Below are 27,931 nucleotides of genomic sequence, written 5' to 3'. Positions count from 1 at the left end.
ACTAAATAACTTCAGGAACAGCATTTCTCATCTCAAGTACACCACTTAGCTGCCACCACCAAGAAACCACAAGTGGATACACAAAAAGGTTTGACTCAGTGAATACACAGGACCAAACAGATCCATGGCAAAGCCTAAAGCACCTTAACACACAGGTCAGGCCACAGTCACATCTTTAATAAAAGCACTCTGAGTCAGTGACAGAAAAGATACAGCAGACATGACAACTCTGAAAAAGAACCTTGGGTAAAAGCGTGCTGCTGGTGTTATCCTAGGCCCAGTCAAGACCCCTAACCCTAATCATCCCCTCAGTGGCTTCTCAGACATTCACCAACACTAGAAGACTGCTGAAGTAAGTCACCTTTGCCTCACACCCCTTCCATTGTTGCTATGGAAGCAGCATAGAAGGGTCTTGGTTCTAATTAAAATCACTGGAGTAGATTAATCCAGAGAGAATGCCAGCTCTCATCTCTGCATAAGAGATTACATTGATCCTACAGGAGGCAGAACAAGCAACCTGCAGAAATACTCCTCCTTAGTTCCCCCAGTTATTTCAGTTAGTGCACCTTCATGGAGAGAAGCCTGGCACCACCAGCCTTGAAACAGAATTCAGCTAATTCCAACAGAGCATGGCAGAAAGCATCTCTCTGCAGAAACAGTTCTGCACTTCACTGATTAGCCTGCTCAAACAGCTGGCCACATGTTTGACAAGAGCGGAAGTTTAATCTAGTATTCTCTTTTGTCCAGCTCTTACTGGGACATTAGGGGCCAATTAAAGGTGCACAGGATCCTTTTTGCTGTGAATTTAGCTAAGTACCAATCCTAATTCCATGAGCCAGGGTGATCCTCTTTCTTTAAAAAAAAAGAAAAAAAAAGACTAAAAAGGCCCTGAAGCTCCATTGGTAAGGGCACAAGTTCTGCAGCACTGAGAGGATGATGGCAAAGGGCTTGTTCTCAGAAACCCAGCACACACTAGAGCTTTGGAAGGTTGCATCCCTGCACTTTGGTCTTTGAGTACTGCCACCTGCTCAGTATCGGTAATGGTCTGGCTTGAAGGGCCCATCCTTTGACAAGCCCAGGTATTTGGCCTGCTTCTCACTCAGTTTTGTCAACTTCACACACAGTTTGTCCAGGTGTGCAGCAGCCACAGCTTCATCCAGCTAGAAAACAAAGCATTAAAAAAGATTAGTAGAAGCTTCAGTTCAAGAAATCATGGCTGACAATAAGAAATGATACCTGAAAACCAGTAGCAGCTCCAAGGAGAATTTAACAGACTGATACAACTCTTTTCCTGTCAACATGCACCAACTGCCTGAGTGCAGAACCACTACCCTGAGCACAGAATCATCCCCAGATGGAAAAGTCCCAACTTAATTTGACTTCCTCAGAAGCAAGAGACAGACAAATATATCCTCAAGCCCATTTCAATCCCATTTACGCATTCACATCCATCCACAGGTAAAGAACAGATATCAAACTATTCAAAAATAAGAATGTCCAGTTTGGTAGAAGGGAAAAGCCCCAGTCATGTTTCTGCTATGAGAACACCTGGACATGGACATACTAGACTATCATAATGCTTTCTAGAAGTTCTAATATGTACAAATAAAGTAACACATCTCCCCCTTCCACGTATACTTTCTCTGAGGTATGTATGTTAAGAATATTCATTCCAGAACCACTAATTCATCGACAACACTATTATCTATTGTCATGGCCTTCATGAATAATAAAATACTTTATATCTCACTTCCTGATCTTTTCTTCATTCCAGGGATGTCAGGCAGACATGCAAACTCAAGGGTCAGAAAAATGAGCAGAAAGTTAGAGGATATTTAAGAAAACAGACAGCAACATGGCAAACTAGCTGCCATGTCAAACAGCAAGGCAGAGCCATGAAAGACATTCAAGCAGATAGGACAGCACTGGAAGGGACAAGTTGCATATAACAGAAAGGTAAGTTATCATATCATTTGCAATTCCTGCAAGATATGAATGATCGCTGCTAAGGAAACACAGATGCAAGATAAGTCTGAACTGCAGCAGCAGAGAAAAAAAATGGTGATATCTCCTCTATGTACGTAACTGTTGCAATATATTTGATCACCATATCAACAAAACAACCAACCATGCATCCTCTGCATGTGCATGTGTCAGCACATCCTAAGCAGAAGTGTTCTAACAAGAAACTACTCTGAAGTAACTCCATCATAACCAGCATATTAAAGTTATACTTGTGCTGAATAATTCAGTGCAGCTCAACCTGTTGGCAGTTTGGTGTTACTCTGAACATCTACAGAGAACCAGTGAGGGCAAAGATGTACAATCCAAACCATTAAAAACAACAGATTAAGTGGTTGAAGAATGTGGAAGCAAGCCGTGAAAGCTATAGGATACTACATAAGAATCAAGAAAACGAAGAAAGAAAACTCAGCTGAAAGGACTGTGTCTAGAATGGGAAACAAGTATTTAAGCTCAGTAGATCATGTCAGAAGAAAAACATTAAAAATCAAATACATATCAGGCTGAACTGTAATGATATATTGAGATCCGACAGGTGTGCTTCCAGCACAACTGAGACAGATTAGATTTACTTGAAAAGGAGCTGTTACTGAGTCACCACTATCTCACAAATCAGGTTTTCAAACTGCAGCAGAAAGAAGCTGTTTCACAGTTGCTTCAGCTTATGGACTTCAAGATTTAGAGAAAGGCAAACTGACATTCTTACCTACTGCACACTTCGAATCAAGATGTTGAACATAAGGAAGGATAGATTTGACAGCAAGAACATGGATGCAATAACTTGCTTCAATTTCCAGGAAAATATATTGCAGAAAAGCAGGCATATTTGTAACAGCTCGTCACCAGTTCTTAAATTTGCATTTAGATCTCAAAGCTACTATGCAGAACAAGGAGAGGTACTAGCCAAAAGTAAGGAAAGAAAGCTCTTCTATCCATCTTCTGTTGGTTCTGACAAGAAGACAGCTTTATTCACTGAAATTATCTGCGGAGCCCAGTGGGTGAAGATCATTTTGCCACAGTACGTGAACCTGAACACATCACTGCCATACACTGCACAAACACAACTCCATTTCTAAGTAACAGATCCGGGTGTTATTTCTCACTTTCAGTTCAAGTATGATTACTAAAAACTGTTGTTCTGGAAGAGAATGAAGCCAGCAACATCGGGCTTGCTCTTTTTCCTGGGAATTGTCAACAAAAATTTTTCTCTGAAGATGACTGTGTGTCAGAGAGCTGGCTGAACAGCTGCAGATACGCTCTGCTTGATCATCAATGGCAGTTCTGGAAGCTTAAGTTCTTCAGCAAACATTTCACAAATAAGCCTAGACATACACTTTATACTTCCCAGATGAAAAGTATTTTCAGATTTCGTCTCACACCTGGTTCTATTTCAAAGCAGTGGGATTTAACTCCAGCATCCTTTTCAATGACCAACTCAAATTCTCATGCTTGTTTTGCAAAATTAAAACCAGGTTCGTTTTGTAAAGGAATTTGCAAGTTATGACACGACCCAGATTTCTCCAAGAACAAAGAATCCATAGATAAGATTAAAGGGAAACACAAGGGAATTTATGTCATCAATATTTTCTGAAGCTATTAGGACCAGACTATGATAAGCTTTGCTCAGGTGCAAATGGGACCCAGATTCTCTCAACCACAGTGAAGATTTCTGGTTTCACTCCAACTCCAACTCTTCAGGAAGGAGCTTCCTGACTATTCTCAGACAGCAAAGGCTTTCCCAGCACCTTAGTAAAGAGCTGCAAGTCAAGAGGGAAGAAAAACAAACAAACAAAAAAAAACAGCAGGACATTCCTGTCACAAACAAGTTCTACTTCTTCACTCTGTCCTAATCACAAAAAAGAAAGAAAAAAGCTCACTTCAGATTGTGCGACCAAAGCCCTACAAGTTTGTGCTTTTCTGCTATTCTAACTCACCTTCTTTGGCAGGAAATGGACTCCAACAGAGTATTTGTCACTATTTGTCCACAGCTCAATCTGTGCCAGCACCTGGTTGGTGAAGGAGTTGCTCATAACGAAGCTAGGGTGACCCATGGCACAGCCCAAATTGACCAGCCTGCCTTCTGCTAGCAGTATAATATGACGACCGTTCCTCAATTTATAGCGATCCACCTGGGAAAAGAGCAGTGAAAGGTGAGGGCAAAAACAGCATTTTAAGTCTCAGAATCACAGGGGCTGGAAGGAACCTCAAGAGGACACTGAATCCAATCCCCATCTATAGCAGTACCCTACAATAAGTCACACAGGCCGGCATCCAGGCAGGTCTTGAATATCTCCACAGAAGTCATGCAAAACACGGTGGGCTCCCTTCCCACATCAGCAATTCAGCAGTGGGTTTACGATGCAAACTTTCCTTACAATCAAAATGCTGACCGTTCCCAGCCAGAGTTCGGTAAGGCTCGTAACTACTCTGGACTTCACACTACATAGATCTTATCATCATCTGCTTCATATTTAATCAGTTATCCTGTTCTTCTGGCTCTTTCACATGCATACCATCTCAGGTGACTGTGGCAGGGAACATGCTGCCTGCAATAAGATGAAATTCATATATGCTTAATTATAACTGCTGGTGTGGAGAGAGAGGAGAAGCAGCACCTCTGTTTGCAACAGCCCAGAACATTTGCACCTGATACACAGGTAAGGGCCAGATTTTGCTCAGCCTTCTGAAATTACTCCCCAGTGAATCCTCCCACCTCAGTAATGCCTTGATTTACAGTCAAGGCATGAACAGTTGGTCTTTCAGGGACAGGCTGCTGTAGACATCTACCAAATCTTTGGCACCACCTTCTAGGAGACCTGAAAACACTTGTGGTTTGACAGCTCACCTCCCACAATGACACCAGACCTAAGTGAGTGCCAGACAAGTCCCAGAGTCAAAATTCAAGGAGATCTATCCACCTATCAAGCAAGTCAGGTTACATGCATAGCTGAAAAGAACTGGTAAATTAAATGGCTGTCCTAGACTCTGGTTCACACTCTTTGCTTTCAGGGAGAAAGATTCATTCTTCCATTCAAGCTGATTTCCAGGCTGTGCTGGGGACAAAAGGACAGACAAACAAGGGCTAAGGAGACAGTGCTCAGTTACAGAAGAACCTCAGAGTTCAGGAGAATGTCACTTCATGTGTGCCTCAACTTTCTGGGCCAGACTGGAATCCTGCAATGCCTATGCTAGCTTTCTGCCAGTTGCTAGCTCTTCTCTCCCTTGCCTTCACCCTGTAGAGAGGAATTATATATTTTATATATAATTTTTATATATTTTCTTATATTTTAGTTAAATACTAAAGCCTAAAATGAAATGACAATCTGGACTGTAAGTTGTAAGAATGTTCATTGTTCCCTGGTATTTACTGTTCATCTATTATGTCAAGCATGTGGAAGCAGACTAAAGCTTTTAAAAGGCTGAAAAGGTAACAGTAAACTTTGTTAAAGGTGAACAATGTTTTAGACAAACTTTGCTGTCGTAGCATAGACACTGTGCAAGACTTAAAAGGGTTCCTTTCCTGCAGCTGTATTTATACTTTATGTCTCAAAAGGGAATATGAAGCAAAATGCAAGCCACTTAATTTTGTTCTTAAAGCTTCAACCTATAGGTTAAAAGCCATGCTGAACTCAGTTTTGTTTTTAATAATTCTGCTTTCAAAAACAAAAAAATTTCTATTCAGTTTAGAAATACAAATGCAATAATTTGAACTAGCAATGAGCATTTTACTTGAACACATAGTTCACTTTTAGACAAGAGCTGGGCCTCTACTTATCTTCCCCAGCTGTGATTCAATCCCAATACTCTATTTCTGGGGTTTGTATAGTACAGATTACTGTCTCTAGCACACATGTAGACAGTAACCATCTCAAACAGAAGCTCCAAATAAAACTCTTTGTTTTTCCTACCCAAGAGCAGTACAGCAAGGTAAGGTTAGCAAGAATTTTCTTTCACTGAGCAGCTGCAGTATATTTCTTACGGACGCTAATTCTCCAGTGTGGACCACTAGTGACAGCTCTCAGTTCACCCAAAAAATACCACATGCACCATCAGAAGACTATGGGAGGGAGAAACGAAACAAAGAGGAAAGCAGACAAGTCAGAATGCTAAAGAAAAAAACCCTACAACAACATGGCTGATAGTAAACACTGTTTACTGCTACAATTAATTTTCACTCAACTGTAACACTGCTGCAGCTAAGTTTCAAGGTTTGAATGTGGTAGTTTAAGACACTGTGTCTATACACTGACCCAACAAATCCCTGGACAGTTTCGGGATGGTGCATGGAACCTCATACCTTTGGCCATCTGCGGACACGATCAGTTCAGTGCACAGGGTAATGAGGAATAATGCAAGTTCATGTCTTTGTATGGAAAGAAACGCAGAATAGAAATGGGCTAAGTCAGTACTTGAAAACAAGCCTAAACTACACACAGACAAACCAGGTGATTTACAAGCTCAGTAAGCTGCTAGAGAATTCGAGTTCCAGCTATCCAACTGTTAAGTTCATCTCCATGTTTATACAAATGCCTCTTCTCCCTCCCTATCTGCACTTAGCTTACCCTGGCCTTTTTGGTTGCTTTGCACTTCCCTCCAGACCATGCATGATATATACATAAGTGACTTATTTGCAGAGCCAAAGCTCATCATTCCCAGCCTGCCCCTTCCTTCCCTTCAAGAGCTGAGTTCATGCTACACATTAACCTAGTACCAGAACTGCAAGCAGATATTCAAAACAACCTGCCAGCTTTTCAGGAATAAGCCTATTTTCTCCTTGTTGGAAAGCACCAGATGATTCAAAATGGCAGCCAGTCCATAGCTGGAGGGTGTGAGCTTGATGATCTTTAACGTTCTTTGCAACCTAAGGCATTCTATCATTCTCTGATTCTACGCATGTGTTTGGACATTTCTCAGTCCATCACTTAGGCCAGGGCAGATTTCTCAGTTGTGTTCAGATTCATTAAAGGAGCACTTTTGTCACAGAACTATAGAATCATAGAAAGGCTTAGGTTGGAAGGGACCATAAAGACTATCTGGATCCAATATCCTTCCCGTGGTCTTGGTTGCCATCCACCAGGATCCACCAATTCTAGTTCCAGTGCAGATGAATTCCCAAGCTGGTTGTGAGGGATTGAAGCTGCAGGATACTTCCTTGTTCCTAAACCCAAAGTCATATCCTATCTCCAGCAGTAAGTAGCAAATAGATAAGGAAGAATACAACAAAAGCCAAATTTCCCAATAAATCCTCTCAGCTTCATCTATCTCAAGATCAAGCTGAGACGGAGGTGGTCCATTCAGGGATGGTTGTTTTTTTTGTTGTTGTTGTTTTAAAATATACATTTAAAAATTTAGCTGAACTTTGTACATATTCTTGTGTCACCTACAGCCCCCTGGATGACATCCTGTGTTAACAGGTCCTTTATTTTGGGTCACTCTGAACCTCCTGCTCACAATAGCAATGGTTTACAGAACACAACAGATATATTCAGGACAGGAAGGAGGTAAGTCTTCAGCATTAGACCAAATGGGCTACTTTAACCCTAACTCCAATCTTTTAAAAATAAAACATTTGTTTTGAACCGGACACTTTTAATAGTTTTCATGCCTTGCACTACACTGCATCTCACTGTTCAGGGCACCTGGCTCCTGACAAGAAAAGGGACTGCTGCTTCCTCAAACACTGATATTCAATTTTTCACATGGATTTTAAGAGCCACACTCAATAGTCATGGGCAGGTAGTTTGTATGTCACTACACTAATATCCATTTCAGCCTTTGACAACGTTTATAAACAGTCCCAATTTTAAAACCTTTTAAAACCTGAGCTATCCAAAAGCAAGCAGCTAGCTACAGGCTCTTCTAGGTCAGAAGCTAGAGTGAAGTCAGCCTTACACTAAGGTCATGGGCAAGAGCAGGCACAAACATAGTGAGAATCTGAAAGTATAACTTCATACTTCACATTTAGTGCCACAGCAACAAACATGACACTGAAAAGACTCTCACAATGGGTTAGCAAGAGTCTGATGTGGGTGGCCAAAAGCCACAGGAGGGTCACGAAATCTGGAAGGGTAGACAGATCTACTAAGACATACACCTAGGTATAGCTAAAGGAAAAAGTAAAAAACCTGTCTGAGAATCCCACTGTGAGCAAAAGTTACCTCTTCAAAAGGTAATCAGAGGTTCTATACCAAGTTAGAAAGAGACTGGTTAGTTCTAGTGATGTTCTCCCTCAATGGCTTGTGTTTCAAACAAGCTTTAATTTTGTGTTGTTTCTCTGTTTAGGATACAGCTGAAGAGTAGATCCCTACTTTTCCGTGTGCCTACTGCCATAGTTTGAAGTAAATACATGGTGGGTGTGCAAGCTGAGCAAGGATAAAACATCCTTCCTTCTCTGCCCACACACAGACTTCTGGTCTCCACAGGTTTCTAAAATGAAGCCACCGAGTCTGGAAGAAAAGCATGAATTTGGCAAAGCTCCACATAGGCTTCCCCGAGGCTTTAATTTCAGAACAAAAAATGCTTTGAAAACAAAGGTGTGAGTTTTTCAAGCCTTGGCAGAACCCCAGAAGACATTTCCTTGAGATTCATTCTAATACTAGCACTCTGCATTAGACCTAAGACCGTTCTGGTGCAGCACATCTACACGAGCAAGTAATTTCCTTGGAGGAAACTGAGATCAACCATTAGAGAATCCACAGGCTCTGTTCCGAAGAAGTTTTATATGATCTCTAATGGTCCGTTCTGTATTCATCATTCAGCTTGTTTTTTAAACTGAATTATGGCATTACTTTCAGATGGTGGCTATCAAAAAGCACATTTTCATACTTTGCCAAACATCAAGGTCGACCTCCCGTAAGGAACGAATTTGATGCAATCAACTATGAGACCATCACTAAGGAATAGGTTCCTGTTTGCCCAGAAGGAAAAAGTACACAGATGTATCCATACTAGGCATCTCTTCTCAGAGACTGTGCTGTAAGTTCTGGGCACTTGTTGGAACCAGTTGTTTTAATATCAGTGCAAGAACATTACATGCAGCTTGTTACAGACTAACAGGGCAACAGCAGAGCAGAATTTGCATTAAGGTTAGCCCAGAACAAACCTGGCTCCCAAAAAAACCAACAATATAAAAGAGTAGAAGCATCTGAAAAGAAACACTTTCCATTCTGGCAGCAGACACTGACTTGCAATCACTCTGCTCTATCAGGATGCCTTCTACACGGGCTGTCTCACCTGAGGTTTAACATTCACCACCTCTACTGCATTTTGATTAAGCCACTTTGCATCAACTTCCACATCAAAATGACCAATATTACAAACTATGGCATCATCCTTCATCTGCTCAAAGTGCCTGAGGGAAGAGACAAAAAAAAAAAAAATTAATAAAAATCAAAAGTCAATGCACAGAAGAAACATTCCTTTTCCAAATCCAGGAGGTGCTTTGGTCCACAGCTCTGCTCAAGGAGAAATGAAGATCTGCAGTTGATTTTCACAGACATGATGCATGGGTGTAGTAATCATCTACACATGTAAAACCTGCTGGGAAAAGTTTCAAGCTCCTAGAAAAGGACTCTTCTCAAGGATGCAAGAGGCTATTGAAGATAAATTGTTGTCCCAGTATAGAAAGTAGAATTAACTTTTTTAGTTGGTCACTACTGAAATATCGGCAGTTATTCTGTTCCTTCCTACACAGAAATGATCTCTTTCTCCATTACTTTAATGTTCCCAGCAGTTTCACATTCCTGGATACTAATGGCTTCATCTCCTCCCTCTTAATCTGACCTCATACTACAACATATGTCATCCTAATGGCAAAAACAGGAATCAGTTTGTGTAGAGCAGAGGGACTATAAACTGAGATCTGAGAAGTGACAGTAAAAAACCTGCAGGGCTGTTTATTGAGAACAGATTAGTTTCAAGATTGTTGTGTGTATTCACAGATGGAATCACTTTCAATCTTTACCCACCTCCCCTTCTGTTCACATTTATCAATAGAATTCAGAATAACAGAATTAACAATTAATTACAGAATTCAGGCCCGCCCTCCCATTGTCTTGAAGTCTCTCTGTCCATCTATGCTTCTTGTTTCTCCAGCATTAGGCACTGCAGGACAGGAATAATTGCAACATGGCAACAATCAACAGAGTTCAAAAACTGAAGCTTCAGTTTCTCATTAAATTAATGCTATCCCTCACCATGTTGCTGACAAGTTATGACTATATAAAAAAATCAAACTGTAGCAGTGTGTTGTCACTGAAGCAAACAACTAAATCATACCTGCCCTGAACAATGTCAGTGCAGCCAGTGGTTGTAACAAAGATATTGCCTTCCTTGCAAGCCTCCTCCATTGTAGTAACTTCATAACCTGAAAATGAGAGAAAAAAAAATTATCTCCCTCCCCAATCACCAGATGTTGTTCAAAAATGGACTGCAAAACTGAGTAAAGCATAAAGAAAAAATTATGAGTAATAGAAGGCAGTGCCAATGCTTAATCTATGGAGAATGCATGTTAGCGGATGTACTCTCCTTACACTAAATACCAAGGCAGCACAAAATATCTGTATCCCTCACCTACTTCCAGTGTGAGAATTTCATGCAACCAACATCCTGCAAACAAGGGTGTAATGTCTGCCACAGCTCTTAGATTGGATTCAGAATTTGCTTGCCAAAGAAAATGCATCCACAATACCTGCAGATTCTAATCATGTATGAAAAGAAATGGGATAAACTGGTAGAACCAGAGCTAAATGAAGCAGCCACAGAAGAGTTGGAGGACAGCTTTGAGAATGAGCTGCAAGCACAGCTTCACACTGGAAAGGCAGAGTGGCAGTAATCTACAAAAGCATCTAATGAAGACAAGGTCTGCTGTTTTACTGTGGAAATATTCTAGTGAGTCTTAACCTCGTAGACTTGCCCAACTTGAAGATAATTAACCCCTCACAACCAGACTTACAGCATTATGAAATAGTGCTTTCCCACTAGAGTCTTTTTATCTGTGCCTCCAAACATATCTTCAAGGCCTACAACAATAGAAGTTGTAAGGAAAGAGTTCATTGTGTGCTTAGTCAAACAAGAGGAGTGTCACTTCTACAACACAGAGGCTGAAACCCACTGAACCTTTCTCAACTGTCATTTATTGCTCTCCATCAACACAGAAAGACTCCCATCAGACACAGTCATTTCTATACCTTCTGTTCTCACCTTCCATAGCTGCCTGCAGTGCATTGATGGGATCAATTTCAGTGATGATGACTCTTGCTCCAAAGTTCCGCAGGGCCTGAGCACAGCCTTTGCCCACATCACCATAACCTGCCACCACTGCGACTTTCCCAGCAATCATGACATCTGTAGCACGCTTGATACCATCAATGAGGGACTCTCTGCAGCCATAAAGGTTATCAAATTTGCTCTGAAGGAGAAACAGAAGAAAATTCACTTGAGCAAAAACTCCTTAGAGAAGCAAAATGGATTTGTGTGTGCATACATAATCAGGAGGCAGACAGTCAGCTAAGCATTAACTACACTGAGGGATGAGAAGATGATAATTTGGCTTGATGTTTTCCATTTATCCTTTTTCAATCTACATAGTTATGCCACATACAGGCTTCAGCATGTCCCTGGTGAGAAACATTTCATACATGAAATAAATGAAAATAAAGGCAGTCTCTTGCTCCTACCAATACCATAGGAAGTTGGCATAGAGTCAAAATATCAAAGGAGCAAAAATCTGTCGTTCAGTTGCATGTCTTCCTGGAGGTCTGTAACTGCAGTTCATACAAATCTTTCATTGCACAAATCCTCAACAGTACTTGAAAATAAGCACTTGTTTGGCACTAGAATAAAGTTAGCTCAATTCAAAAGCTCATTTCAGAAGCTTTTTTTAGAAACAACTGAATTTCTGAACGTACTGAACAGTATTAGTAGTTATTATGCAAGAGGCAAAGACATGGGTGAAAAGGATGTAGAGGACATCCAAAATCAACTGGTTTCCAGCCCATTAGCTATGGAATAAAGATGTCAGACATCTTTGTGAACAGAAACAAGATAGTCTTCAAACAACAAGCTGCAAAGAAAGCAGACCAAACCATTGAGAAATGCCATTCCTGACAGAAAAACATTGGAGACTGAGGTTAGTCTCAGAGTAAGCCAAGAAGTACTGAAACAGTTGTGCCTTAAAGTGCTACTTTTCACAGCCACACTACAGGCAGGAATTATTATCACAAGGCTTCACTATGAAAACTGTTTAGAACTGAATACAGGAAATCAAATGTATACTTACTGACTAGTTTTCAAAACACCTGGATACATAAGCTTCATGCACACCTGAAAACCCCTCTATAATTCATCTGCATTCAAAATCATCAACACTCTCTCAATACCATTCTTTCCTCAATTCATCAGGACTTGTCATGGGAAGCAGAAATACAACTAAACAAGGGATATAAACGCTTTCTGCTCTATCCTTAGCAACTGTTGCTTGCAGAAATACTTTGCCCTGCCAAAAGCTCGTGCAATTCATTCACTTTCTTTTCCAGCTGTTATCTGCCTATGGCTTTAAGTCACACAGTGATGATCTGTTTCATGACAGAGGAACTACCCGTCTGCTAACACAGCTATAATTCCAGAGATGTCTTCACTTCTTTTGCATTTTAATAATATAACACACATCCTTGCAGACAATTAAGCCTTGAACATTCTAAAAATGGGATATTTATGACACATCACACCAGAGACATTGTGGACTCACTTCAGGAATATGCTGAAAAACCGTTCAGTTCCACATCTAGAGTAGCTCAGCAAGGGAAAGAATACTTGCAGGGGAATAACAACATCCTAGCACCAAACCTGTTAGCACAGCATAGCATAAGTGCTTTAACAGCAGTACCTTGGTGACAGAGTCATTAACATTGATAGCTGGCACCTTCAGAGTCCCATTGGCTTTCATCTTGTACAGGTTGTGAACTCCAGTGGTTGTCTCTTCTGAAATACCTCTAATTCCTATGGGCAGAGCAGAATGATTTATGTTTGGTTGGATTTAATGTCACTGCAAACCAACACGTCCAACGTGCAATAGCGTCTTCCAGAGGTTTAAGTTATAAAAATCTTTGCAGGAAGCAGGGGCGAAGTGAGAACCTTCATTTGGATCCTCAAATGGCACTCTGAAGCTTCAAGCAAGTTTTCCCCCACGCAGCTGTCAAAGCAGCCGGACAAAGAAATCTTTGGAAATATAGAAGGAGCCAATTCTAGACCAGACAGTCAGCAAAGACAGCTCTAATCTATTTTCTCACCAACTGAGCCAGCTGCAAAAAGAGTTGGATGTTCACACTTTCTAAAGTCTGTTCTACACAGGAAAGGAGACGAGAGATGACCACACTCAAGTCTAAAGCATTTGAAACAACTAGGAAAAATTCAAATTCGGTTTTGGATTGTTCTTCTCAATCCTGCTGTCAATAATCAGCTGCAGCTCCCATTAAACATGCTCCACATGCTCCAAATTTAGACATTAACTGCATGAAAATTCCGTTTCAAGGGTATATTATGAGCACATTCACGAAGTCTTATTTCAAATAGGTCCTTGTTTGAAAACAGTCCCAGAGGTGGAAGCCAGTAACAAAGGACTGCTTAAAAATACAAACATCGGATAAGGGAACCAGACCTTGATATGACAGTAACTGTCACAAAGTAACCTCACTTCAAATAACACCCAAAAGCCAAATTTGTAAACGTGTCCCTGCTTACCCTTCTTACTAAATACAGTATGAATTCCAGATATTTCTTTCCCCTACCATCTCAACAATATCTCACTGCATGCAAATTGTCTAATTGCTATACCGTAAGCATTCAGGGTGTTGCTCAAAGCTTACCTGCACAAAAAAAGCAGAGGCAATTTGTGACAATCAATAAACCTGAAAATCACCTACGTAGTTGAGCTGCATATCCTGCACAGGTTAAAGTGACTAAGTCTGTTCTTCCATCTGGAGGCATGCTACAAGACAGCTAATCTGTCACTGTATGAAGGACCAGGGGAAAATAGAGCAAATCTGCTCACCCAAGCTGAAACCACCAACAAGAGCAACATCTCTGCGTAGAGATCCATACGACATGGACCTGTCCCACAGCACAGAGCAGCAGCCGGGCTCCCAGCACAGCACCCTGACCAGCAGCCGAGGGAAGGACACAGCACCAGCAACCCACCATCACTTATACGGGCTTTTGGCTCTGGGGATTGAAGCGCGCCTCAGGAAGGGCGGCGCACCTGGGGCACACGGCCCGGCCCGGGCAGCGCGGCCGCTGCGGAGCTATGGCGCCCCCCTGCGGCGCGCCACGGACATCGCCGCCACCTCCGGCTGCCGCGCGGCGAATCGGCGGGGAGACGCGTCCCGCGATGCGGCCGCACCGCCTGCAGCGAGCTGCCAGCACGGACTGCACTCGAGTGCCACGCTGCTCGCTTGGTCACCTGCTGAGACAGTTAAGTTGAGGTCTGGCACGCTGAGAGCTCGCTGGTAGGGGGCAAAAAAAAAGAACGTGATCTGGTGCGTGGTGAAATACAGCACCTTTCCCAAAGCGTTTTTCCAGTGCAATTCTCTGAGCAATAAGTGAGTCGAGAGCAGAGAAAGGCCTAAAGCGTGGAAAAAAGCTGAAGCAACATGAAGAATTCTTGCTGAACCTGCTTTACCTACCTGATCAATGAGCAAGTCTGCCCCAACGGATCACCAACAATAAAGCCTTCCCAGCCCTCTCTGAACAGCAGGCTTCAGCAGAGATGCCAGAAATTATCTTTGCATGAGTTCAGGTGACTTTGTTTGGTTCTGAAGTCTTTCCCTTCCCTTCTTTCATTTACGTTGGTTTTAAGGGCATTTTGCCTAGCAAAACATGGCAGTAGTACAAAGGCCATTCTGCCCTCTAACTGCAGTGGTGCTTAGGGATGAGGGGAAACTTGCAGCAGTTTAATGCATCTCCTATTTCAAGTAGACTTGAATGAACTACAGAGCCCTACTTAAAATTATTCATTGCACACTAGGACTGAACCAACTTCCATATAGATTAGATAGGGATGCAGCATGGAAAACAGCTCCCTGTGAAATCAGGTCAGGAAACTTGCCCAACCTTCAAATAGCAAATGGCACACACTGCTGTTCATAGCCATGCACAGCTCAGCTCCATGCACTAATGTTCTGCTCACTTCTCAGCTTTCCCCACATTTCTGGGGGAGAACAACAGTATGCTGCCACATCTCCTGCACTCACAATTCAGCCCTTCTAAATGCTGTGCATGCTCTAACGCTGCTGTTGTCCTGTCTTTACTCACAAAGGGATCGTTGGACTGTGACATTCATTCATTTTCAGTGACTTTCAAATATCACCACCTGCCTTTAAAATTTATTGGCCACTGTTCTCCTCAAGGCACAAAAAAAAGGATGCTGCACATTCTCTTTGAATCAGCCTTTGCAACAAACAGCTAAGTGCAGATCAATGCAATCAAAGCTCTCCTCACAGAGTCCCATTCTGGAAGTTTTTCTTCTTCTAAGAAGCACAAGACTGGCTGATAAACCATAGCAAGTTCTGTCACCTTCCACAGATGGTGGAATGCTGCAAGAAGGCTTCTCAACTCCAGTCAGTGCAGATAGCACACATTTTAGCAAGGGAAATGTTGACAGGTATGACATTCCATCTAGGTCCTTCAAAAACCCAGGTGAAGGGCCACTCCTGTGAAATGGGATGGCAGACCAGAGACGGATGCCAATACAGGAGACAGACACTGTCCTGCTGAAACATATCATACTAATTGCTTGCACAACAGGAGTGCAAGACAAGTGAGAGGACTTTGAAGAGCAGATAACAAGGCTGCAGGTGTGAAAAGTTCAGCACAAGCACCCTCAAGAACAAACACAAATAGACACAAATTGAGGTGTTAACTGCATGTGCTTGACAGGGGAACAACCCCGTTAAACAGAACTCAAGTATGAAAAAACGCATTTTGGGGCCTGTCACAATTCCAAGGAGACACGATTAACTGTGGCTTCATTGGTCATGAACTTCACACACAGGCAGCCCAGAAGCAAGAGACCTCTGGTAAGAAGACACCAATTTCCACTGCATTGCAGTTCACTGCTGGAGATCTAATGACATGAGGATGAGGGCCAAAGAGAAAGCAAAGCATGTCACACAGTTGCAATTTCTTCTTTTCCTTGCCACCCTACCCATACAAGCACACAGATGGGCTGTACAGCCCAGCCTCCTTCCTTCACACAGCCCTGTGTGCTGACTACTTCTGATTCTAACCTGTTAAGGCAGTGCAGCTCAGGAAAGCTAATCCAGCAGGTTTCTAAGCAACCCCTGTAAGGGCCAAAAATGAACAGCAGAACAGCAAACAGTGATCAGTTTAGTTTCCCCCCCATATGCCTATTCAATTATCTCCAAATCCTAGATCAAAAATGTCCTTCAGCAACAATAGGCCTCTGCGGCTTGCAGCAGCACATATAATGAAATCCAGCAGAGCAAAGAAGCTGCTACAGTGGCCCAGCTCAGATCAGCCTGCTACTGCAAGTCATGCCAAAGTGCCCTCAGATAAGTCTTTGTACAAATAACACGTGCTAGCCACACCATGCTGTTTTACTAGCTTATACTAAAGGTAATAACATCAAAGCAAGAGTCACAACCCTGACTATCAGCATCTTTACTGATAAATGGGAAGAGTAACGCCTTGCAGTTCATGTACTGTGAAAAACCATTCTTTTCCAAGAAAAACTACAGGTCGTCATGAGTTGATCGAAAGGTGCATTGAGAGTACAGGGAACAAAGAAGCAACAACATTAGAAAATATTAATTGCAAGCAGACATTAAGCAATTCTAAAACCCAGCCATTTCCAGAAATGCCTTGGCCAGACAGCAGCCCTACTTGTCATTCAGGTAACAGATAATGTGAACGAAGGTCAGAAGAACAGTCAGTGTAGTATAAGTACTACAAAGGAAGGATAGAAACAACAGCTCCTGCAGAAAAGAGATGCTGCTCTTGCACTGTCAGCAGTTTTTGCAGACACATCCCATTGCCTGCTTGCACATGCCTTTCCAACCTTCCCGCACCCCTTTTACCAAAGCAGGGAATTCCCACTGAAAAAGTGCCAAACAGGCCTCCCAGGTAGAACTGTACCTGACAAAAACTGCAGGTTACCTTTCAAGAGCTGTGGATATTTGGTATGAACTAGGTTGGTAAGATCTCCACCGTCATCCAAAATCATGTTGAGGGGCTGCCCGTCCTTGAAGTACAGGGTCTGCTCAATGCACCACAAATATTCCTCGTCCGTTTCTCCTTTCCAGGCAAATACTAAATAGGAACAAACAAACAGTTTCTTACTGAGCAAACAGCAAAGCAGCAAAATGAAAATTTCATTGGCAGCACTCGGCAGCAGAGCTGACAGGTAAATGATTATTTGTGCCTGCAAGCCAGAAGAGACATTTTCACTGGAAAGAAGATCAAGACCTCAAAATGAGCAGAAGTTAAAACATTTTGCCTTCTGTTCCAGGCCATGAATTTGATTAAAACTAAGACTTCATTGCCCTCCTCACTATTCCACATTAAGAAAGAAAAATCAAAGCAAACTAAAGCAGACTCACATCCACAACGCCCCACTTACTCCCTTAATTCACCACAGTACCAGGAATTACAAATAGCTGCAGGACATATTGATACAAACAAATGAAAACACAACTACAGCATTTCCAGTACAGCAGGAAAAATGCACCAGCCTTTGGCACGAACAAAGCACCAGACGAGAAACTCTCCAGCAGCTTTGTATTCTAGTTTCCAGCACAGTGCTAAAATCCAAGCTACTGTGCACCCTCTGCTCTTATAAGGGCATAATTCAAGATCAGCACATCTACTACCAACAGCACGCTTCAGCAACTAACACATCTATCATGCCTTTGTCTTTCCAGGCATTTGCAGCTGCTTCATGCTATGCTCAAGCCCTGTCAATACTCAGCTATTCAAACATACTGAGCACACAACTTACATACCCTAACACTGGACACCTGATAAATTGCCACGTTTCTGCTGTTTGTACAGAAAACTTCAGCTCTGAAGCCATCCCTGCAGCTGCCCCTTCTGCAGAAATGTGTATCAGTGTCCCTCATTGTCTACAAAGGATCAGCATTCCTCCCACGTCTCTAGATTCTCTGTATGAAGTGTAATATTAACAAAAAGTGCAAGTTCCACCAAGCAAAGACAACAAGGGTGGAAGCCAAAAGGTCAGATGGATGCTCCACCCACAGACTGCTCTTCAGTTGAGTTTTGAGTGTTAAAAGCAGTGAGGGATGCAATACTCTAACATCTAGATCCAGGCAGTTGCTGCTGGTTCTTTCACATTGCACGCTAGGGGCAGGCAGGAGGTGATGCCCACAGACAGTAATACCACAAGAGCTAGGGAAGGAATTTTTCTTCTGTTACTTTAAAATGGACTACAGCTGGGGAAAGACTTGTTGCAACAGCTAATTATATCAGTAGCTAAAGACACCTCCAAAGGAAAGAACCAGGCTGTCAGAAAACAGATTTTGCCTCTGCTAACAGCAGGGCTCCCTTCCCCAAACACTATTAGCAGCAAGCTTGCTGGAAAGCACCAAACACCTTCCATACACACCTACACACCAATCTCTAATTACCTGCCCATTTAATCATCTTAGTAAACAGGCTTAAGGTTGGTAACATACAACCCAGCTCTTCTGTAGTCTAACACCAGATCAGCCATTGCCAGGCATGCTAAACTGTCCAATGCAATGCAGTTTGGACCAAACATCCTGTTTTGTAACAAACACTGGCTTTCAGAGGCTACTTCTACCCTGAAGTTTATTCAGAAAAGCTTGATTTGTACAGTTTGGTTTAGCTAGAATAGGCTCTATATCCCAATTCAAAGCCCAATTAGAACACAGAAAACTTACCAGGGATGCCAGCTTTTGCAATAGCGGCTGCAGCATGGTCCTGAGTGGAGAAAATGTTGCAGCTTGACCATTGTACCTGGAAAACAACTCAAGTTTTATTTGCTGAACAAAGTTCTGAGATATCAGGAACTCTATTTAGACACAAAAGGGAACAAGAGCAGAGAAGTGTATTAGTGCAAATTCCTGCCTTTCTAAATAGCTCTGTAAAAGTTAGTAGGGAAACTAAGTACTTGACTAGAACAGAGAGAATAACGGCACCTCAAAGGATAGCAGAGCTTCAGCTGTGCCACGTATTCAGCCACCTCTTTATTTATGAAAGCTTGTGCCAGGCACCCAAAGAGTACATCCAGCTACAGATCTTCAGGAAAAGCACAGTGTGATGGGTTCAGAAAGTCTGCATCACTGAAGTTCAGATTTTCAGAACAGCCACATAATGAGTGTCCAGTAAAGGCTATGGCCATGCAGCAGTACCAAGTGGCATTCAAGAATGTCAGAAACACATCTGAAATGCTGCATGCTATCAACAGGCATTCTCATGAGATTATGCTCAAACAGCTCCCACTCTGTTCTCCAGTCATGGAAACTTTTCCAGATGAGCTAAGCACTTCCCACAGATTTCATAACTAGGCTCAGGCTCCTAGAAAAGCAACAGCACACCACTGAGCTGCATTAATAGGGACCTGCACACCCACTGCAGCTTCACAGTAGTGGCTCCCATGTCCGCTCTGTGACCAGGAACCATGCACTGGAGCTCTCACTCTGTTCCTTACAGAGCTGACCAGCAGGTGGGTATCTGCATGCTGATTTGCAACAAACCTTAAGGAGCTGACCAAATATTCTAGGGAGCAAGCTGGCTGGGCTGGTTAGCAGGGTTTTAAACTAGATATGATGGGGGAAGGAGTTGTACTAAGTTACAGAGAAGAGCTTGGGAATGTTGTTACCTTGGGAGGTGGTAGGGGAAAACCTCAGACTTGTCCTGGAGGTATTAGGAAGGGCTTCTCCAAGAAGGCAATGAGGCCAATAGTCAAGCTGAAGTGCTTTGTTAGAAACCACGGTGCAATTGAGAAAGTATGACCTATATGTTATCATGGAAACACGGCAGAAGGAATCCCATGATTTCTAGTGAGCTATGTCCTCACTATTATATAGCTTGGGTTGGAAGGGATCTTAAAGATCACCTGGTTCCAACCCCCCAGTCTACACCCCCAGAGACAGGAGAGTATACAAAGGATACAGTTTCATTGCAATTACTTTCCTTCCTTCCAAGCACCCAGACTGTGGTAGAACAGATGAATCAGGGTTGAATCCAAACTCAAAGCAGTCTGAACATGCAGGCATAAGAACAAGAAAGGAGCTCACAATCAAGCACCAAGGTAACAAGCACCAAGCATGCAGCACACATCTTCAAGGCACAACCCTAGCTTATCCTTAGAGGAACCAAATCACTGCAGGGACCTCCCTGAATGACTTGGATATGTCCCATACGACACTGAATTTGGGCTGTTTTCAGACTGAAGGAGTTTAGCTATATTTAAGATAGCACACAACTGCTGCCTAAGCCAGCTATGCTAGGATACAGCAACCAACAGGAACAGCAAAGAACTTCATAAAACTCAGCAAGAACTGCTTGCTTTTAAATCCTGAGAAAGGACACAGTTACATACATAATAGTAGGAACAAAGCTAGGGCTAAACGCACATCAAAGTTCTCCTTCAGCACTGCACTAGCACAACAATCTCCATACACAACAGCACACGCTGCCCCTGCATCCTGACTAGATCTATTCCCCCAGCTTTCACTTTTTAAAGAAATGCTTCATCTGTTGGAGAGAGCTTCCCCTTTTTCCACTGCCTCTGGGTAAGCATGACAGTGCTCAATACTTGTAATCCTTCCCTTGTAATCCTCAATACTTGTAATCCTTGTGTATGAGGCACATACTCTCAGGAACAGATCCCATACAGGACCATCTCTGGGCAGCCAGGGTGCATACAGCTAAACTTCAGGACAAAGGAATTTCAGATCACAAATCATGCTTAACATAATCCACCACTGAGCTCCCCGCTCAGTACACAAGCTATTTGGATTGTGCTGAGATGTCCTGCGCAGTGATCACTCAGCCATGATGTTTAGACTCCATTCTGCAAGTCAGGCACACGGCACAATGCAGTAAAGGGCTTACAGGTGTCTGAGTCTTTAACATGGACTGTGGTAATTGGTCCAGAATCACACAGTGTGCTTGAAATCAGTGGAGTCCCCACCCGCCATCATTGAGCCACACTGCTTCTGCAACGTTTTCTGCACAGCTGAAGGGCTAGCAGCTCTCAGAAGTCTCATAACTTTTCGCTGAATTTGAAGGCACAGTGCAGTTCTTAATACAAGCTAATCCATGCTGCAGGCAGTCACTAGAGCCTCAGCATTAATAGCAACAACACTGCATGCCCAAGCAAGCACAACACAATGCATGGGAGCAGCTCCTAGCATCACTGCTCAGGGAGCTGCATGCAGTCGACGGAGCTGCTGAAGCCAGCAACCCAGTCTAGAACTGGCACTTCTGAAGCTGCAGCTTGTCCAGAGAAAGGACACATACCACATCCTAGGGGGTGTGCGTTACAGCTGATGAAGTTTTTGCTTAAGGGAAGAAGAAATAACCCATCCGGAACACAGACTCTTCTAAAAATGCAGACAAATTTGCCAGGATCCCCTGTGATAGTTATATAAACTGAAGCAGTGCCCCAGGCAGAGCATTACCTAAGAGCATGCTGAAGGAGAAACCCAGAGTCACTTTACCTCAGCTCCCAGCTTTATAAGGGTCTCTATGAGAACTGCTGTCTGCACAGTCATATGGAGGCAGCCGGCGATCCGCGCACCTTTCAGGGGCTTCGAGGCACCATACATCTCCCGCATCTTCATCAGCCCTGGCATCTCATTCTCTGCAATCTCAATGGCCTTGCGACCCCAGTCAGCAAGGCTGATGTCAGCTGCAAGAGAAGGAGGACAGGTGTCAGAGTTTAAATAGCTGAGACCTTGGTAGCCCTTCTCACACTTGTGGATAGGCATCAGCTGCAACAGCTGAACTGAACACCAAGCAACAGCTGGGAGGCAGAGCAGGGGAAAAATGGGCCCCATCCTTCTCACCCCCCTGCTTTTGCACTGTGGCGCACAGGCTTTTAAGCAAGCTCAGACCAAACAGCCCCAAAACAACAAAGCTCCTGCACAGGCACATTAATCTATTGCTCAGGAGCCCTGCAGCCAATTTATTAAGTTCCAAGTTCCAATCCATTTCTGCAAACGCTGCCCAAGGCTCTGACAGTTCCAGAGGTTTCCTTCCACAGCAGAAAGAGTAGCATGCCTGGGGGGAGTGCCTGTACAGTCACAGCTTCTACAAGTGGGAACACACACGGCACACTCCCTGCAAGGTCTCCAGGCACTGAGCCCAGCCCTGACACCAATGAGGACTCAGCTGCAAGGCTCCCACTGTGTCTCCATAAAGACAGCTTCTAAAGCACCATTACTCACAATCTGCTTTATTTCTCCAAGAAGGATCTTTCACTAAGAATGTTCACCAAAAGCTGAACAGGAGATTTCCAACAGCATATAGAGCAAGGAAGAGAACGCTGCACCTGCAGCAGGTCCGACCCCAGCTGCACCTACAGCAGGCGGACAGCCAGCATCCAGGCACATTGCTCCGCAGCACCAGCCAGTGCCAATGCCCCAGCACCCGGTGAGCTCTTTCAGAGGCCTCAGGACATTATCATTTCACTAACAGCACGGTCAGATAGCTTGCTTTCAGCTAGCTGGTGAATGCACCAAGTCAGAGCTCCCGGTTTCACGCAGACAGGCTAACTGCACTTTATTTCCAAGCGATGCCCATTAAGCCCACGTGCCTGGGCGTCACAGCAAGCAGGGGCTGAAGAGGCCGAGGAGGCGGACAGACACCGGAGCACCGCTGACAAGGGGGAAGTGGGGGCGGGGATGCTCTTCAATCTCACCCTTCTTAAAAGCCGCGCAGACTTTCCAGTGCGTGCTTTAAAATAACCCCTAGTATTTTAGGTTCACATCCCTGTCAAATTTTTTATTTTTATTTTTTAAACGAGTGCACTATTTTCTTATTATGTTTATTAGTCCTCCAAAGCCCCACGGCTCTTTAGAGGCGATCGTTCCGATCTTTCCCCATCGCACCTCCGGCCGGCTGCAGCCCCTCCCGCCGCTCGGAGGTGACTCCACACTCGCACCCCGGTCCCAATCCTCAGCCGATCCTCCCGGCCGGACGCATCCAGCGGATCCCCGCTGCGCGCCCGCAGCCCCGGCCACCCCTACGCGGCCGCTTCCCGCAGCGGCCCGGCCTCACCGCGGACCCCGACGCAGCGGCCCGGCTTCACCGCCCCGCGTCCACACCGCTCGCCGAGGAGCGGCGGGAGCCCCGCGGGGCCGGGCCGGGCGGGCCGCGCGCACTCACCCACTTTGTAGGGCAGCCTGTCCGACATGCCGGCGGCAGAACGAGCGGGAAGAGGAGGCGGCGGCGGCCGCGAGCGCGCTTTAAGCGGAGGCGGAGCCGCCGTGTGCGCGGGGTGGGGCTGCGTGTGCAGCCCGGGAACGAGGAGGGCGCGGACCGGCCCCGCGCCGGCGTGGGAGCGCTGCGGAGCCCGGTGGAGCCGTACGGCGGGGCCGGGCCTGGAGGCGCGGCTGTGGATCTGCGCGCCCTCCCCTCGCGGAGCGCAACGAGGCGATGCGGCGAGCTCAGCGGCACGTGAGCTGCCCGGACCTTGGACTCGGCTGCGGCCTGATCCTGCTGGAAGCCTGTGGCAGCCGTGCCAAATGCCTGCCCCGGCGGCGACCAATGCGGGTTCCCGGCCCCGGCCTTGCCCGAGGGTCAAACACGCGTTGGTTTGCTCTCTGTACTGTTCTAAAGCGTTTTTCGGAAATTTCAGTTGTGATCTGGAGCAAACTGTGCAACCGGCGTGTTGTACGTCATTTATCGATTATATATTTCACAGTGAGGGCTTCCTCATGTTTACCCGGTGTTGGAAAGCTCGGGAGAAAGACAGAGGGGAGGATCTTGGTGCCTGTCACATCTCAACCTTCTCACGGGGTGAGACAGTCCGGCCTTGTGCAGAGGCCCTGTCCTCTTTTATGTTTGCTAAATCTGTTTTTCTTTTGCTGGGAGTTTCTTATCCTAACAGAACAACTCTACAATATGTTTTCTAATCCCTAACACTACCCCCGCATTGTTTGGAACATTTAACAACTATTGCAGTTTTGCAATAAAGAATTAATCACATAATTCAGGAATAATGTTTCTAAGACATGCCGCTAACATATACAGTATTTTTACTTCTTAGATCAGCTATTTCTAAGGATAAGTTACAGAATACAATGCATTATGTTCTACTTCTTCAAACCAATTGCTCTTTTTGATATCAAGTGCAGAAACAGCAGTCCATTCCCACACCAGGAATTCTCACTGAATTATTTTGCAAAGTTTGAATTCTCCATGTGGATCAGTGCAGAGTTTACCCCAACTCAGAGTGCTCCATGTAAATGAGATTCAGTATTTGCTGTCTGAAAAGCGGTTGTACTTCAGTTCTACAGCAAACAGCCCACAGAGAAGGCTGTAGTCCTGCAGCCAGTGGATGTGCAAGCAGTGCTATCTGTGTTTGATATCTGCAGTGCTGCTGATGGTATTCTTGTGTAACAGTGATAGGACTAGAGGGAATGGCTTCAAACTGCACCAGGGGAGATTTAGGCTGGACGTTAGGAAATACTACTTCTCTGAAAGAGTGGTCAGGCACTGGAATGGACTGCCCAGGGAGGCGATGGAGTCACCAACCCTGGAGGTGTTCAAGGAACATTTGGATGTTGTGTTAAGGGGTGTGGTTTAGTGAGAGCTATTGGTGATGGGTGGATGGTTGGACTGGATGATCTTGTAGGTTTCTTCCAAGCTTGGTGATTCTGTGACTGCACCAGTACACCTGGCACCGTGTCGAGCAGTTCTGTACATCAGCAGGTGCCCAAAGGACAAGTGTGCCCACAGCTGTGGGACAGCTTCTCCTAATTCAGTTGTGCTTTTGTGGATTTACATCACTAACAGTTCTTTCATCACAACTCAAACACTGGCTCACATCAGCAGGACAGCAGCTCATGCTCTGGCTGTTCTCATCTCCCCCTCCAATGCCGCATCCAAGCACTTCACTGTCAGCACACTGCAGCAGCTGCACATTGCTGCACACCTCGCCCTGCTGACATGGAGAAACTTCCCGACAGCCCTGTGGTGCATTGCATGGTCAGCCCCCAGCAAACCTGATCATCAGTTTGTCAGTTATAGTGCAACCTGCTGTAATCCGCAGCAACCCCCATGCAGAAAACGCCCTTCTGAAATTCGTCAGCAAGGCCAGAACGTAAACATCACTTCGTTTGCTCCCATTCAGCTCAAGTCTTACTTCCCTGCAAGGACCAAGACCACCACCTGCTTACGTGAGAGCCAGAAGTGGGCGGCAGGAGCTGATGGCATGACGTGTGGCCAGGTGAGCTCCATCTAGCGTGAAGGTGCTGCAGTGACAGTGAATGTACTCTGAATTTTTGTGAGTGCACAGAGAGCGCTTGAAGATAAGCTAGCAGCCCTGTTAGCCCCAACCCTCTGATTTAGGAGATAAAGACCTCATAACAGTGTATTATGCCACATCAATTTAGAAGTAGTCAGAGCCTTGACTATTCATGTACGCCCTGCTCTTTTTTGTGTTGCTCTCACTGGTGGTTTTGGACCACCAGGTGGCACAGGATAGGCACTAAATCACAAGGAATGGGATGAAGTAGAGAGAACAGATAGTGCAAAAAACCACTCAAGTGGAGTACACAAAACAGTGACAGGATGTTGTAAATGCCATACATCCTGTTACCATTTCACTTACTGTAATATTTCAGGTAAGGAAGTTGTGGGTTGTGAATTTAGCTATCTCTAAGTCACTGAGAGCTGAAACTCAGGGAAAAAAAGAAAGAAAAAAAAAAAAAAAAAGAAAGAGAAAAAGAAGCCTCACACTTTTTTTAAAGAGCATATGCAATTTTGAAGAACTATTTAAAAAAAAAAAAAAACAAAAAAAGATTGGACTTACTGGCTCGGTTAGGAAACATTGTGGATTTTAAGACTAGGAGAAAACATCTGTCCAAACTTCTGTGTAACACAGCTTCACACAGATACTCTGTACTAAAGGAATTAGTTGCTAGTTTAGGGCAATTTATATCTCATTATATTATGAGATGTAATTTTAAGATTTAATCTCATTACATTATAAGATGTATTACATTATAAGATGTGATCAGATAGGATATCTTATTTTCAAAAAAATGCCCATGATTTGCTCAACAGTATTCTCCCGTATTGGACTGGGAGAATCTGTTCAGAGTGTGAATTAGAAGTGCACAGAAAATGGGGCTTTTTTCTGTGGGGCTGTACCTCATTTGTCACAGCAGGCAGAAGATGGGGATCAGTGACAAGAATGGTCTGATGGTTAACTCAGAGAAAGCTTGGTTTCCATTCAGGGGAACCTGCAGGTCAGCCCACAGCACCTCACCCAGAGCAGCGGCCAGGCAGCACATCACTCCTCTGCAGGGTGCCGGGTGTCTGCCAGCAAGTCACACGGTCCCTCAGTGCTGCACACCACAGAGGCTGAGGGTGTCCTTCAGAGTACACTGCACCCAAGCAGCTGCCACCCTGGAGAACATGATGAGCAGGCTATGCTCTTTCATATTCCTTGACCAGCGTTCTGCCAGGCGACGTGGGCTGAAGTCCAGGGTACATCACTGACCTTGGAAAACGTGGAACAGTGCCAAGTACTGTGACAAATCAAACCCTGGCTGTCTCAAAGTGGTACCCTCAGGCAGTGAAAACACCTGGTGTCGTATTCTGTAACTCGATTCACTCCTACCCAGGAAATGCAGAAATGTATTTCCCTTACCAGGAAATACTTTCCCACAAACTTGCACAACCCCTGCAAAAATAAATCCGTTTCTATGAAGCACGATTCTGTTGTGGCAGCACTCGGGAGCACCCTGAATTAGGAGACTGATGTTTTACTCTGCATGGGGCTTGATATGAGAGACTGAAGAATCCCCATACTGAGTGATGCAGAAGGAGGTGTTGGATCCATCGTGGTAAATATCAGAAGGTGCCTAATGAAGGTTGTAATAGTGATGTCATCACTGGCATCTTCCAAGTAAACTGCTTGGCTCTGCAGACTCTGCTCTTAGCCAGAGCCCACAGAAGGGCTGCAAAGGCCCCAGCCAGCAGCTGGAGTTTGCAGCAGCTTTCTTACATATGTGACTCACACTGCTAATTTAGCTTAGTGTGGATTACATGTGGTCTTGAGCTCTTGTTCATGCCTAAAGTTGGCTTTTAGTACAGTGTCATTACAGGCAGCATAGATACATACCATAGTACTCACAAACGTGTTACAGCTCAGGCTGCAAGTGACCTCTGCCTGCCTGTCTCTAGCAGAAGCTCATGTATGACCTCATATGTTTTTACAAAGTCCTTCACAATGCTGTTTCACACTATTGCTCTTTGCAGCAATACAGAATAACAAAACTCGGGATATAGTTCAACTTTGACTTGTACTACAGCAACATTTCTATTACTGTAATGTAAATGACTATACCAGTTGTCCCAGTGGTGTTAAATTCATCAAATTCCAGATTCACTGCAGCTTTCTCTTCCCTGCTCCTTGGTAGAGACATACCACACTTTACCAGGTTCTGAATGTGTTTGTGCTACCACTTTCTGTCATTAACTGCCCAACAGAGGGCAGAGGGAGCCTTCATTTCAACTTCCCTTTAGACGAGGACTGCCAACATTTGCATAAGAGATTGGTATGATCAAACTGGTTCCGTTTGGAGGAGTAAGGGTAGTCCAAGGGTTAAAAGAAGGCTATGTCTATGTTGCAAGGATCCTAGAAATTATTTACTTGAGAACATGCTATCTATAC

General features: G+C 44.3%; 1 protein-coding gene across 1 annotated transcript; it reads right to left on the bottom strand.

Moving 5' to 3' along the window:
• Positions 1-156: 156 nt before the first annotated feature.
• AHCY (adenosylhomocysteinase) lies at positions 157-23,503 on the bottom strand. The gene is made up of 10 exons (XM_042832308.1): positions 23,413-23,503; positions 21,744-21,934; positions 18,957-19,032; positions 17,194-17,346; positions 12,908-13,020; positions 11,224-11,431; positions 10,300-10,387; positions 9,256-9,373; positions 3,957-4,151; positions 157-1,160 (listed from the first exon to the last, which is right to left on the bottom strand). Exons 1-10 carry the CDS (start codon positions 23,438-23,440, stop codon positions 1,029-1,031), a joined length of 1,302 nt encoding a protein of 433 aa, XP_042688242.1. The 5' UTR covers positions 23,441-23,503; the 3' UTR covers positions 157-1,028.
• Positions 23,504-27,931: the final 4,428 nt, after the last annotated feature.

Source organism: Centrocercus urophasianus, unplaced genomic scaffold (assembly GCF_019232065.1).
Source record: "Centrocercus urophasianus isolate 14NV4802_14NV808 unplaced genomic scaffold, USGS_Curo_1.0 seq_38, whole genome shotgun sequence".
Lineage (NCBI taxonomy): Eukaryota > Metazoa > Chordata > Aves > Galliformes > Phasianidae > Centrocercus > Centrocercus urophasianus.
Note: the sequence above shows the minus strand (reverse complement) of the source record. Positions and strands in the feature narration are given on the sequence as shown.